Source organism: Apodemus sylvaticus, chromosome 8 (assembly GCF_947179515.1).
Source record: "Apodemus sylvaticus chromosome 8, mApoSyl1.1, whole genome shotgun sequence".
NCBI classification, from domain to species: Eukaryota; Metazoa; Chordata; class Mammalia; order Rodentia; family Muridae; genus Apodemus; species Apodemus sylvaticus.
In genome coordinates, this window is record NC_067479.1 from 98,459,636 (window position 1) to 98,472,755 (window position 13,120).

Genomic DNA, 13,120 nt, shown 5'->3' on the forward strand with positions numbered 1-13,120 from the left:
AAGCTTTTACTGTCTTTGGCTGTAGATCTAAATCGAGAATAAAGGCGTGGCTGGGCTGGGATGATGGAAATGCTAGTGTTTTCACAAAGTAGAGAGGGCTAAGAAGAGGGAGGGAAGGAAGAGAGATTGGCATGTAGGAGCTTCTGCTTGTGCCCGCTTACAGTCTACAGGGAATCAAGGCTGGGAAGCTGTCAGGGGCTTGCATGAAACCCCACTACCGGGGAAGTGGGAACCTAGGCACGTGAAGAGTTAAGTGCCAGTCTGGGCTATGCACTGAGATCGTGCCTCAAAAGAAATAGATAAATAAACGAATGTGTGGTTTCGCAGCAGAGTGGTTAAGAATGAGTACTGTTCTTGCAAAGTCCATGAGTTCGGGTCCCAGCACCCGTGTCAATATGTCAGCTCACAACCACCTGGACTCACATCAGTGTGTATGTGTGTGTGTGTGTGTGTGTGGTGTGTATGAGAGAGAGAGAGAGAGAGAGAGAGAGAGAGAGAGAGAGCCAGGGGCAGCTAGCCAAAGATGCTTTAAGAATGCATTGCAGACAGAAAAAGCTGAGTGTTGGGCGCCACAGCCCCTGAAGAAGAACTTACCCTGGTGAAAGGGAACTAAAGAGGAAGCCATTCGGCTGAGACAGAGAGGGAACGCCCGAGAGACGGTGGGCAGGCGGCTACTGCATGGCTTTGGAGCACAAGTAACATGGGAATCCTTAGCTTTCAACTGGAACAGAAAGCCTAATCCACAAACAGGTCACCAAAAATCTTTCCTAGAAGCCCCCTGTCCCTACAGACTTGACCTTTCCTCTCCTAGCAAGAGCCGGCGCCCCACATCCATGCTTAAAGCAGAACAGGTAAGAAGCAGCCATGTGGGCAGCCTGCGATGTGTCCCTGAGTCACACGGGAGAAGGATAAACCGCAGAAAGACAGTGGGACATCTCCGGTGCTGCACTTGGCCCCGGCTTCTGACCCAGCACTAGTTTCTGCAGGTGAGGTCTTTTGGAGATGCCAGAAACCCTCAGACAGCCCGAAACGTCCCTCTTGGGCCTTCTTCTTGAGCTGGAGGTAATGACATCAGCTCTTTTTGCACACTTGGGGAGGCTTTCTTTGGCGGGGGGTGGGGGGAGCGGGAATAGTCAACCCCATGGATCCAAATTTGGTGGACGTAAGCCTGGGGTGAGGGTGAAGAAAACCCAGAGCAAAGGCTTCTTTTTGTTTTTGTTTTTGAACTCGTGGAGACACTGCCCCCAGCTGGCGGGCTGAGGAAGGCCTTTAGGGCCAGCCTGAGGCCAGTTTGCAAAGGAGGCTGTGTTTTTAAACGCGAAGGAATTGGGAAGGGCGTGGTCCCTATTTTATAACTGGAGTGTTAAACCATTTTTTGCGCCAGTTGAGGAAAGATGCTACTCGGGCGGCAACAATAATTTCCAAAAGGCCTGGAGATGGGGAGGGAGGCGGATAGAGGTCTCCCCGGATGTGTCTCTGATGAGTGGTTGCCTAGGCGTAGCCTCACCCTGTGGCATCTGTGAGTCACCCAGCAGCAGGGCGCGCCCCGGGTTGAGGTCCCGTGCGTGGACACGTGCTAAGTGTTGGGTGGGAACTGGCTTTGCAGGATCCCTACTCTATCTGGGACTTGCTGGACGAAAATGTCCAGCTTTGTTCTGGACCAGAAGTTTATAGTTAGCTCGAGAAGAAAGGGGAGCTTAAGGGATGTCTCACAAGCACACTGCCTCATGATCGCTGCACTCCGAGGCCACTGGCACGGGGTTCCCCAAGTCAGGCTTCTTGCCGGAGGGAGTGCGCTCCTGGTGAGTCACCACAGGGTGTGGCCGGGCGCAGCTTCCGCGATTCTGTAACCTGCAATGCCTCCTGTCGCCTGAGGTCCCACCACCACCACCCCCAGGCGCAGACTCCCCTCTCCCAAGCCTCCAGGAGCACTCTTTTAACTTCAGAGATGAGTCCCCAGAGGATGGGGGGTGGGAGGGGGCGGCAGATTGTTCCCATTGTAGGTGCAGCGTGCTTCCGGGAGAAGGGAAGCTTTGAATTGGGGAGCTAATGAGCTGTATGCGGCGAGTGGATGGGAAGCCCGCCCGCCCCTAATGGCGCCAAAGAGCTGGGCCCTGCTTGGTGGAATCATTGAAGTGGACCCAAAAGTACAATAGTAGCTTTAATTAAGGGCACATCAAGGAGACAGCAAGTGAACAGAGCTCCGAGCCAAGCTCAGCCGTTCCCAGACTGGAGAGACGTGCCCAGTCTCCTCACAGCTGATGGCTGAAGATGGGCAAAGACTCGTCAGATCCTGGTTAGCAGTCTAGTCCATGGGTCCCCTCCCTGGCGGCGCTTATCCTGGGAAAGGAAGCGGGACACAGTAAGGGCTAGGGACCCTAGGGACCGATAGCTGTGCTGGGCTAATCTCATTAGAGTCTGCTCTCCAGAAAGCCCACATTCTGAAAGTCGCTGATGGCAGAGGGAGGCTAACATTGAGCCAGGGAGGGAGCCTGTGAGGAGTGTGCCACGGCCATCTTCTTCACCCCTAATACCACTAGACTTTCCTGTATGTCCTCTGGGAAGTGGTCATCCTTTTCTCCTCTTAGAACCAAAAGATAGTGTCTTAGCCCTAAGGCATTGATACGAAGTCTCTTGCCTTGAGCCACTCAGATAATGAGGTCGCTGGCTGAGTCCTGCTCTCAAGAGCACTTAGTAATCTACAGCTCTGGGGCCCTCCTTCCTGGCTTGCTTCCTCACCCATTTGCAATAAGGGAGTTAGATGTAAGAAACTAAGGTGGGGACCTGCCTGACAGGTGACAAGACACTTCGAAGTAAACAGCTGTTGCCCCACCCCACCCTACCCCCACCACCCAGAGGAGGTAAAAAAAAAATTTCCATTGGGATCTGGGGACCTCTTGATGCCATCTGATGTGTGCTGGGACACCCAGCAGGTGGAGGACTTCCAGCTGGCCGAGGTCCATCTCCAGAACTTCAGCATAGCCTGGTGTAGCACCTGTTAGCCTGTTTGGCTTCAACAATGACCAAAGCATTGTCCCAGATAGGTGTCCCATGGCTCCTTCATCTCAGGGAGACTGTGTCAAAGGGTTTCACATTGCAGAGACCTGCCACTCCTGTCAGTGTGCCCCAGGAAGGCGTGGCTGCGGCTGCTGCGGCTGCTCAGGGAGGAGGGAGGGCACCACTCACTGGCACCCTGGGCATCTCCTACTTGTCACACCTTGCTTTGTGTTCTTGCTACCATGGCTTGGAGGAGTTCTGGGTTCTTGAGGACTTCAGTAGAGGGTCAAGCCTGCTGACTGGTGTGCATATCTAAACATAAATTTGGATTGTTTTTTTTGTTTGTTTGTTTTTTGGTTGGTTTTTTTCCAAGACAGGGTTTCTCTGTGTAGCCCTGGCTATCCTGGAACTCACTTTGTACACCAAGCTGGCATTGAACTCAGAAATCTGCCTGCCTCTGCCTCCCAAGTGCTCCAAGTGCCCAGCCCAATTTGGATTTTGTAAGTAATCCAGAGCCAGCTCACCTGGCAGAGGATGGGGCAGGAGCAGGTCAGCAGAAAGATTTACTGGGGTTTGGGGAAAATAGGGAGTAAAAGGCTGTGAGAGATGGGGGAGTGGAGACGCATGGAGGACCTTGGGGGTTCCTCATGGGGAAGGCGGAGACCCTAACTAGAATGGGAAAGGCAACTAAAGAATCCAGAAGGCCTGGGTGAGGACCCAGGAGACGACTCACCCAGAGGATGGGACTCTTTCTCCTCCGCCTTGGGGATTCCACCTGATCATCCTCAAGGCAGAAGTTGATATTATTAATAGATACTTAATGTTGTTCCTGGGTTTCCGGCACCAAATGTTGGGTTCATAAAAAGAGAGAGAGGTTTAGAGAATGGTATACAGGTGGTGTGGGGGGAAAGGGGATGCCTAGATGGGCCCATGCCCAGGCACCCTTTCCCTCTGAGGGACCAGACACACACAGACATGGTATAGAATAGAGTTTATTCAGGGCAGAGGATGGGAATTAATGGGGTAGTAGAGGGAAACAAAGGCAGAGAGAGAGTAGAGAAGTGGAGGCCGGCCATGACCACATGGAGAGGGGGAGGGGAGGAGAGCCCAAGAGGGCAGAGAGGAGAGAGTGCCAAGAGGCCAAGAGCGATGAGAGAGAGAGAGAGAGAGAGAGAGAGAGAGAGAGAGAGAGAGAGAGAGAGGAGGGGCCTGCAGTCCCTTTTGTAGTGGGCCAGGTCTACCTGCCTGTGCCAGGCAACTATGGGGCGGGGCATACCTGGCTGTTGCCAGGTAATTGTGGGGTGGAGCTTAGACAGAATACTAACACTTAGCAGTGGTATTTTCTTTAAATGATTTATTTATTATATGTAAGTACCCTGTAGCTGTCTTCAGACACCCCAGGAGAGGGCATTGAATCTCATTATGGATGGTTGTGAGCCACCATGTGGTTGCTGGGATTGGAACTCAGGACCTTCAGAAGAGCAGTCCATGCTCCTATTCACTGAGCCATCTCTCCAGCCCCAGCAGGGGAATTTTTATTGAGCATTTGCATGACCTGTGTGTGTGTGTGTATATGTGTGTGTGTGTGTATACTCTGCTAACTCAAGCTTTTTTGTTCTCAAACAAGGAAAAGAATCGGGATTTTGGTAAGGAAAGGTTGGGTGACTGGACGTTTACAGGTTCCTCTCCAGTGACCCAGCAGCCCTGAGAAGTCACTGATCCCAAGGGGGAAGGGCAGGATTCTCGAGTTAGTCTTTGATGCTAGTCCTAAACAAACATTACTTAACTGACTAACATACCTGTTTGCATAGTCAAAGCATGACCTAAAGGTTAAGGTGACAAAGAGAACACACATGTCAGTCACCGTTAAGATATTTTGACAAGCCCAGTAGAGTTTGTTTAGTGAAAGTGGCCTTCAGATTCCTAAAGTAACCTAGGTGACTGTGTTATCATAAGCCGTGTGCAGAAAGCGGGTAGAGGTCTGCTATGTTGCTCAGTCACATTTAGTGATTTATTTAACTCACTTTCTTTTTCTTTTTCACGACAAAGCCTCTCTGTAACCCTGTCTGGCCCTGAACTCATGATTCCCCTGCCTCTGTCTCCTCAGAGCCGCAAGCGGAGTTATTCACCTCACCTGGCCCCAAACGTGATATATTCAAAGAAAAATTTAACCACTATTTGTTATTTATTTATTTGTGTGTGTGTGTGTGTGTGTGTGTGTGTGTGTGTGATCACATGCATGTGTGTGCCTGGGCAGCACAATGTGAAGGTGGAGGTTGGAACACTTGCAGCAATCAGCTCTCTCCTTCCATCATGTAGCTCCAGGGATTGAACTCAGATCATTAATCTTAGCAGCAAGCTCTCTATCCACCGAGCCAGCTTACCTGCCCCCAAGTCAGTGATTTTCAAAGTCAAACAAAAAGCCCAGTGTGGTTCCTAACTGTGATGACAGAACTTTGGGAAGCGAGGGCAGGAAGGATCACAGGAAGTTGGAGACCAGTCTGGACTACTGAGTGAGATTCTGTCTCAAAAGAACAAACCCAAAATACCTAAAAAGTAGCTGTGAATAGTGTACTGCTGTGGTATACTGCTGTGATCTTGGTGGTAGATGCAGGACGGTCAGGGGTTTGGGACTACTACAGCTAGGTAAGTCTGGGATATATGAGATCTTGTCTCAAAAAATAATAATAAAAATAAGCCATGAATATAGTGGTCCATGCCTTTATTCCCAGCCCTCAGGGGCAGAGGCAGGAAGAGCTCTGTGAGTTCATGGCCAGCCTGGTTTACATAGCAAGTCCAGGACAACCAGAACTACACAGTGAGACCCCGTCACAAAAAAAGAAATAAAAAATAAAAAAAATTTACATTTAAAGATGGGGAAGCTGGAGAGAAAGCTCAGCAGAACAAGTACTGTTCTTTCAGAGAACTGGAGAGGTCCAGCATCTGTGAAAGGGTGGGTCTTACCTGCCTCTCTCCACCTCCAGCTCCAAGGGGTTTGACACCCTCTTCTGACTTCTGGGGGCACTGCACTTGTGTGTACAAACCCTATCTCAAATACACGCGTATACATAAAAGTAAAAACAAAACAAATGCAATCAATATTCAACTTTCAAAAAGGAGAGTTTGAAGTTTGTCGAAAGGAAGGAAGTTTGTAGGAGGTTGGTTGGTCTGCTTCTACTTGTATTCAGATGCTAGATTCCATACTCCAAGATCTGGTTGCCCGCAGTGAGGAGGAGATCACGTATGCCAGGTGATGCTATGTAACCTTGTTCCACAAATTAATTGGTGAATAAAAGGCTAAAGCCTGTGGTTGGGCAATAGATAGGGGGAGATGAGTTTTCAGTTTCCTGGCTGGGGGTCGCAGGTGCTGGGAGGGGCGAAGAGAGAGGAAGGAGGAAGACATCATCATAGGGTATATGGATCAGGAGCACGTGGCCACGGGGCCCACCTATTGGAATAGGATCTGTCCAAGAGATATCTCTGGGTTACTGACAAGGAAGTAGAGAAAATAGCACAGAGGGGTGATATCTACCCAGGTCTAGTGCTTTAAGGCTTATTATAAATATAAAGCTTTTGTGTCTTTTATTTGGGAACTGAATGATCTAAGGTGGGGGAACCCACCCCCAATAACATTTACCTAACAGAATAAAGCAGCTGGAGTTGGAAGGTTTATTTTCCCAAAGTTATAGCCCAACATATCAGAGGGCGTTCGGGAGGAGCCAGGGAGTAGGACTCCTGAGCAAGAGCAGGCCTAAGGCTAGAGCATGGCCTCTCTTTTTCCAGAGGTTAGCCCAGAGCTTGTGACTGGGGTTAAAGGGCAGGAGCGCTGCAGGTGCCTGTAGGTTAGAAGCCGGTCTTCCTGGAACAGGCTGACCTTGCTGTTCATCAGCTGAGTCCAGAACAGGGCTTTCGGGGAGCAGAGACCTCTGCAAAGGCACTTGGGAGGTACAAGACTCAATAGGTCCAAGTCTGCTGCCCATCCTCCGCCCCAGAGAGCTCCCGGGCCGGCACACCTCTCAGGTGGGCACACTTCCTGGGTGGGCACACCTTCCTGAAATGTTTGCGTTGTGGGAGGAGTTATGTTTGGGAGCACTCTGAGTGCTCCGAGACTCCTCCCTCCTACCCATGGGACCAGCGGCCCTCAGTTCTTCTTCCTCAGCAGTGAAGCCTGTGACTCACTCACCCTTCTGGATATAGGGGCTCAGGGGCAGGTTGACTGGGCTATCCTTGACCCCTGCTCCCTATTGCACAGGCTGGGTGGGAGATAAGTGCCACCCGCCACTGTGGACTCGAGCTCTGGCACTGGCACCAGACTGGAGACCTGGACAAATCGCTTCAGAGTTCTGAACCCAAATGAGTATCCAATACAAGGGTGAGACCCCTAAGGAGGATTCTACAATGAAACAGCCTCATGCTAGGCTCCAGTCAGGCTGGGTGCCTGGGCTGTTTTGAAAATTTGGAGACATGAACTGGCACCACAGATATTATAGCTGAGCATGGAATCGGGTGGTCCTGGAACAAGGCCATCTAGTCCAGAGGCTGCTCAGCCCTGTGCTCTTGGGCACATTTAAACTCAGTCCCTTAATTCCTTCTTAAGGCTTACTACAGGGCTAAAGAGATGGCTCAGTGGTTAAGAGCACTGACTGTTCTTCCAAAGGTCCTGAGTTCAAATCTCAGCATCCACATGGTGGCTCACAACCATCCGTAATGAGATCTGACATCCTCTTCTGGAGTGTCTGAAGACAGCTACAGTGTATTTACATATAATAAATAAATAAATCTTTTTTTTAAAAAAAAGCTACCTTCAAACAAAACATTAAAAAAAAGGCTATGTTATATACCAGCTGTGTTTGTTTATTCATCTGCAGCATTAATGTTTGAACCTATGACCTCATGCTTGGTAGACAAGCATTCTGCCACTAAACTGCACTCCCAGTCCCATACACCAACACCATTTTCTTTTGTCCGTGATGTCCTGTAGTCTCCTGGGCTAGGGAAAGGAAAGCCCGCTGTGATTGAAGGCTTTACTATTGGTTCCAGGGGAGGCATAAGGTGCCCAGGTCCCTGTGACACACAAGCTGAAATTACACAGACATTCCCACCCTCTACCCACCTGAGGTTCCTCAGACACAGTGAACCAGGCGGGCAGTGGGATCTGCTCTACAGGGACACCGAGACCCCCTCTATCCACTGCACTTCTGTGTCAGCCGCCTATTATCTAGGGGAGCCCAGAGAAAGGACGCCAAACTACTGCTAAAGACGGCAGGTGAAGGCACAGATTCCAGAAGAACTCGGTATGTGTTTCGAGACAGGGTTTCTCTGTGTAGCCCTGGCTGTCCTGGAACTCACTCTATAGACCAGGCTGGCCTCGAACTCAGAAATCCACCTGCCTCTGCCTGCCAGAGTGCTGGGATTAAAGGCGTGCGCCACCTCTGCCCAGCTCTAGGTATGTCTTGAAGTGTTCCTAGCCCCGTCAAATACTGAGCCTTGATGTCTTTCCCCTGGGAACATCCAGAGGGCTTCATGAGGGACGGCGTAGCACAAAGAAGAAGCACGGGTGGGAGTGGGGCTCAGGTTTTATTTGGAATCATTAAAAACAAAAAATTCACAGCAGCATCTGATTGGTGATCAAAAGGACCATAGGGTAAAAGGAGCCAGCAGGGGGCGCTGGCGCTGGCAGTAGCGTGCGTGGACTTGTGGCACTGAGCTAAGGACAGAGATGGTGGGCAATCTGCGGGGCACTCTAGGCAGGCCACTCAGTGTGCCATGCTGAGACAGGGTCCAAGGCGGAGGGGTGTCTCTTGAGCCTTCTAGTCTCCTCCACTCTTGGCCTGGCAGGAAGAGAGGGGGAAGGACGGGAGGGAGGGAAGGACAAAGAGAGAGAGGCATGCACCTGTTTCCAGGCCCACAACGCTCCTTGTCCACCTGGAAATGGTCATTCACGGAGCGATCAGGCACTCAGGCCCCTGACGGTCCTACCCGCATCCCTGTGGGAAGCTGTGGAAGGTCTCCTGGGACCCAGGAATGAAAGCAGGGACTCTATGGCTCAGGTTTCTATGGCAGAACTTTCTGGTGCACCCTGGGAACCCCTCTTACCTCTTCAACCTCCTTTTGCTCTTTGGCCTCTTGGTCCTGTGCAGGGGGTTCCAAGTCCTCCTACAGGGGAGCAAAGGAGACACCAGGCGATGGGAAGAGACACTGACCGTTAGCTGCCCATAGCAGGGCCTCCCCTGCCGGGTCTCACAGGCGAACAGAGGCCCTCCATCATCTTTCTGTGCTTAGAGGGTCTGGAGGTGCCAGATACACTGCCACCCAGGTGTCATCTTCCACAAGTAGATCCCAAGCCATGGGTACCTGGCCCCCTACAGACTTAGGCCCCTCAAGGGAGGAAGCCTGGAGGATGTGGAGTAAGGAGAGGCCCTTGAATCACACAAACCCCTCCCTCAGGCCGTATGAACAGTGCGTGCCATCACTGTTTACAGAGACCCTGAGGACAGGGGTCATGGCTTCAGAGCTCAAAATGTCAGGGCTCAGTAACCGTCTCTTGGCATAGCTCCAAGGGCTCAGTAGCATCTTCCAGGTCAGCAAGGGTAGCCTGAACTTCTTTCCAGGATCCTTCTTCCTAGTGGCTTGGGGATAAGCCTCCTGGGAGGGCCACTGTGCCGGGAACAGTGGTAATAATGATGACAGGTTCCGTCTTAATTAGGGTTTTACCACTGAGAACAGACGCCATGACCAAGGCAACTCTTCTAAGGGCAACATTTAATTGGGGCTGGCTTAAAGGTTCAGAGGTTCAGTCCATTGTCAGTGTGGGAGCATGGCAGCATCGAGGCAGGCATGGAGCAGGAGGAGCTGAGAGTTCCACATATTCATCTGAAGGCTGCTAGCAGAGCACTGGCTTCCAGGCAGCTAGGATGAGGGTCTTAAAGCCCATGCCCACAGTGATATACCTACTCCAACAAGGCTACGCCTACTCTAAAAAGGCCACACCTCCTAATAGTGCCACTCCCTGGGCCAAACATATTCAGACCATCATAGGCACTCACCATGTGCCTGGCAGAATTGCATCCTGGTATCATTTCTCTGCCTCCTCCCACAGCCCCAAGAGATGTGCCATTTCAGATGGGGAAACGGGTATATCCAGAGGATCTCCCCAAAGTCACATAACCTGCAGAGGTGCACCTGCACACTCCAGCCACAGGTGACCTGGTGCTGGCCCTGGGAGCAGCTGTTTGGGGTGGGTGACCCCTCCCCTTTCCCCTGCTCCTTCCAGTAGACTTCTGTGTGGAAGCCTGGGGCTCCGCCATCGGGGTTGCCTGCTGTAGTGTGTGTGTGGCTGAACATAACAAGTCTTTGGAATCCACTTCCTTCCCAGCCTCCATTTTGGAATCCCCATCCATGAACAATCCATTCACAGTCTTTCACGGGTATAGCCCAGAAGCTGACCACCCAGGGAACCTACGTGCTCGCAGAGACCAGCCGCGTGACAGTGGTGCATCATATCGCCTAGGGTCTCTAGGCCCTTCCTTCCCACATCCTGTTTGGTGGAATTTGGAGCCCCATTAAATGGGTTAGTAAGTGTGAAAGGCTTAAAGCAGACCTTACTCTTGGGTAAGTGCTGAGACAGCTCTGACACCTGGCATCTATCCCCAGAGAGCCTGGTGCCCCTGTTTTCCCCGCTGCCTGCCACACACACACACACACACACACACACACACACACAAGCGTGCATGCATGCACATCCACTCACATATGCACTCCATGCATGTGCGTCCACACACATCTCCAACCTACCTATAATGAACACACAACCCACACGCTCACACAAAGACCTCAGCAGAGGGTGGAGTCGGAGCCCTGCCGCTTGCCCACCACAAGTGGGCAGTGCTGCCTTTACTGCTGCCTTGGAAAGTGGCAGCCAGACCCTGGGATGAGGGAAACTGGATGAAGGATAACAGGTAGCTGTGGCGGTGGCTTGGCAGCTTCAGCCTGTCACCATACACTGCCCTTGTAAAATGTATTTCCAGCATGCCAAAGGGACGGGCTGGCCATGGTCTGCGCGCCACTTTCCTTGTGCATAAAATGAATCCCAAATCCCCACTCTTGGAGCACGATGAGGATTCCAGAGTCGCCCCAGCACACAGTGGGTGCAGCCTGTAAAGTCAAGTGGTGTCTCAGACTCTTTACCCGTGTGTCCACCAGGGCAGAACTGTCTCCTGCTGCTGGGGAGCCTAGGGAAAGGACACGAGCCAGGCTTACCTTGCGTACCACCCCAGTGGTGACCACGATGTTTTCCGCCTCCTCCACGGTCTTGGTGGCCACGGTGTTGACGCTGTTGACCACAGCTTCACTCACGGCATTGGCCTGCTCCTTGGTCTTCTCAGCCACTGCGGAGGATTCTGGTTGGACTCAGCCCTGGCCCCCTCTGCCGCTGCCGTCCACCCACGCTGGGGAGAATAGCCCCATCCCAGAGCTCGGAAGCCTGACTCCTGGTTACTTTGCCTCTAGGGCAGGTCAATGTGACGGTCTGTCCTCAGGGCATGTAGTGGTTTGGGTCACCTAGGGCTTAGGGCTCCAGTTGGTACAAGGAGGACTTCAGGTGTGGAACCTGGGTATAGGGCAGGATTCGTGGGGTCCCCAGTTCTGGGTCACCTTACCTGAGGTTACACTTTGTACCACGTTCTCCTTGGTTTTGGTGCCTGTTGGAGGAAAGGGGTGTACAAACAGTTAGAGCAAACAGCTGGACACACTGTGGGAGCCAGGAGGTGATGAGGATGGCGTCTGAGGACAGCAGCCCCTTCAAAGGGCCATTTCCTGCTATGTCTGAAGGACAGAGGACAGACGGGAAGGAGACAGGACAGGAAGAGGGGACAAAATAGACCAGGCCTGAGGTACGGTTACTGGTAGGGCTATGGCCCTTGCATGGGCGTGGCCCGGGCCTCAGAAGCAGCAGCTGAACAGGGCAGAGAAAGCTGAGTCACAGGCTTAGCCACCCCGTCCCCTCTTTGGAAGGAGCCCAGAGTACTGGGGAGGCGGGGGGGGGGGGGGGGGGAACGACGTGTTGGACACTAAACTGGGCCCGTTTGCACAGCCTACCCTTTCCCTCTAGGGTCGTGTGACCTGGCTTAGCTGCAGCAACTCCCAATGGAGAAAGCGGGGTCCACCTGAGCAGATCATTGCCTCAGGGCCTCCAGGTTAGGAGACCCCAGACATGTGTGTGCATGCTTTTGAGTGCACACATGTAGGTGTGGCACTCCGATTCTGTCCCTTCCCCCAGAGTTCCAAAGACAATTAGATACTACCATATTCTCCAGGGCCTGTGATCCCACCTCAACAATCAGAATTTCATCTTAAAATGCTCTCCAGAAGCTGCAGGGAATCGGCGGAGGGAAGGCATAGGGATTCAACCCTCCATTAGGGACCCCTCTGCCCTGCCCCGCCCTGCCCCGCCCCACCTGCCACACTCACCCACATACATAACCCCCTCCTTGGTTTTCTCAGCTGCCTCTGTCACTCCCTGCTTGGTCTTCTCCACAGCACCCACAACGCCTTCCTTGGCAATGGAGAAGCCTTTCTTGAAGACGTCCATGGTGGTTGTGAGGATGGGACCCGGCTGCTGCAAGCTGTGGGCTGGAGTGCTGCCTCAGCCGCTGCCTCTGCTGCCTCTGCCTCTTATTGACGCGGATGAAATATTGATGCTGTGGCTGCTGACTGGAGCCCAGCCAGCCCAGGGCAGGGTGGGGGCAGGGAGGGCGGACCGGAGGGAAGGCATGCCCCACGGGGACACCAGAAGGCAGGGCCTGGGCCCCTACTGGCTCAGTTCTGCCCTGCTGACTCCCGTTGTCCCAGGGGAGGGAGAGTGTGTAGGGGGCAGGCTATGTCCTAATCTATCATTGCACTTCATTCATCCTTGGAAAGCCCTGGTGGTCTCGTGCCCTGGCTCTTGTATGCAGAAGAAGAGTGCCTCGGCTGATGCCTCAGTGTCCCAGGCTGGGCAGGGGTCAGGGCCCCTGTGAATGACCAGCCTGCAGGCTGCCCTGGTGGTTGGGCTCCCCCTCTGTATCCTGGATGTCTTGAGCCCGGAGCGCCAGTCAAACCTGTTGGAAAGCTGAGGCCAGAAACA

At 52.6% G+C, this 13,120-nt stretch overlaps 1 protein-coding gene across 1 annotated transcript; it reads right to left on the reverse strand.

Moving 5' to 3' along the window:
* Positions 1-8,555: 8,555 nt before the first annotated feature.
* Positions 8,556-12,714, reverse strand: Sncg (synuclein gamma). Its single transcript, XM_052190178.1, has 5 exons — positions 12,466-12,714; positions 11,655-11,696; positions 11,257-11,384; positions 9,094-9,153; positions 8,556-8,828 (listed from the first exon to the last, which is right to left on the reverse strand). The coding sequence occupies exons 1-5, from the start codon at positions 12,584-12,586 to the stop codon at positions 8,808-8,810; spliced, it is 372 nt and encodes a 123-aa protein (XP_052046138.1). The 5' UTR covers positions 12,587-12,714; the 3' UTR covers positions 8,556-8,807.
* Positions 12,715-13,120: the final 406 nt, after the last annotated feature.

What these genes read in the sequence shown, in the direction of transcription:
- Sncg (XM_052190178.1), bottom strand. Translation starts at nt 12,586, where the DNA reads ATGGACGTCTTCAAGAAAGGCTTCTCCATTGCCAAGGAAGGCGTTGTG. An exon ending in GGTACAAAGTGTAACCTCAG is followed by an intron (nt 11,385 to 11,654) that starts GTAAGGTGACCC and finishes AATCCTCCGCAG; the next exon opens with TGGCTGAGAAGACCAAGGAG. An exon ending in CCACTGGGGTGGTACGCAAG is followed by an intron (nt 9,154 to 11,256) that starts GTAAGCCTGGCT and finishes GCTCCCCTGTAG; the next exon opens with GAGGACTTGGAACCCCCTGC.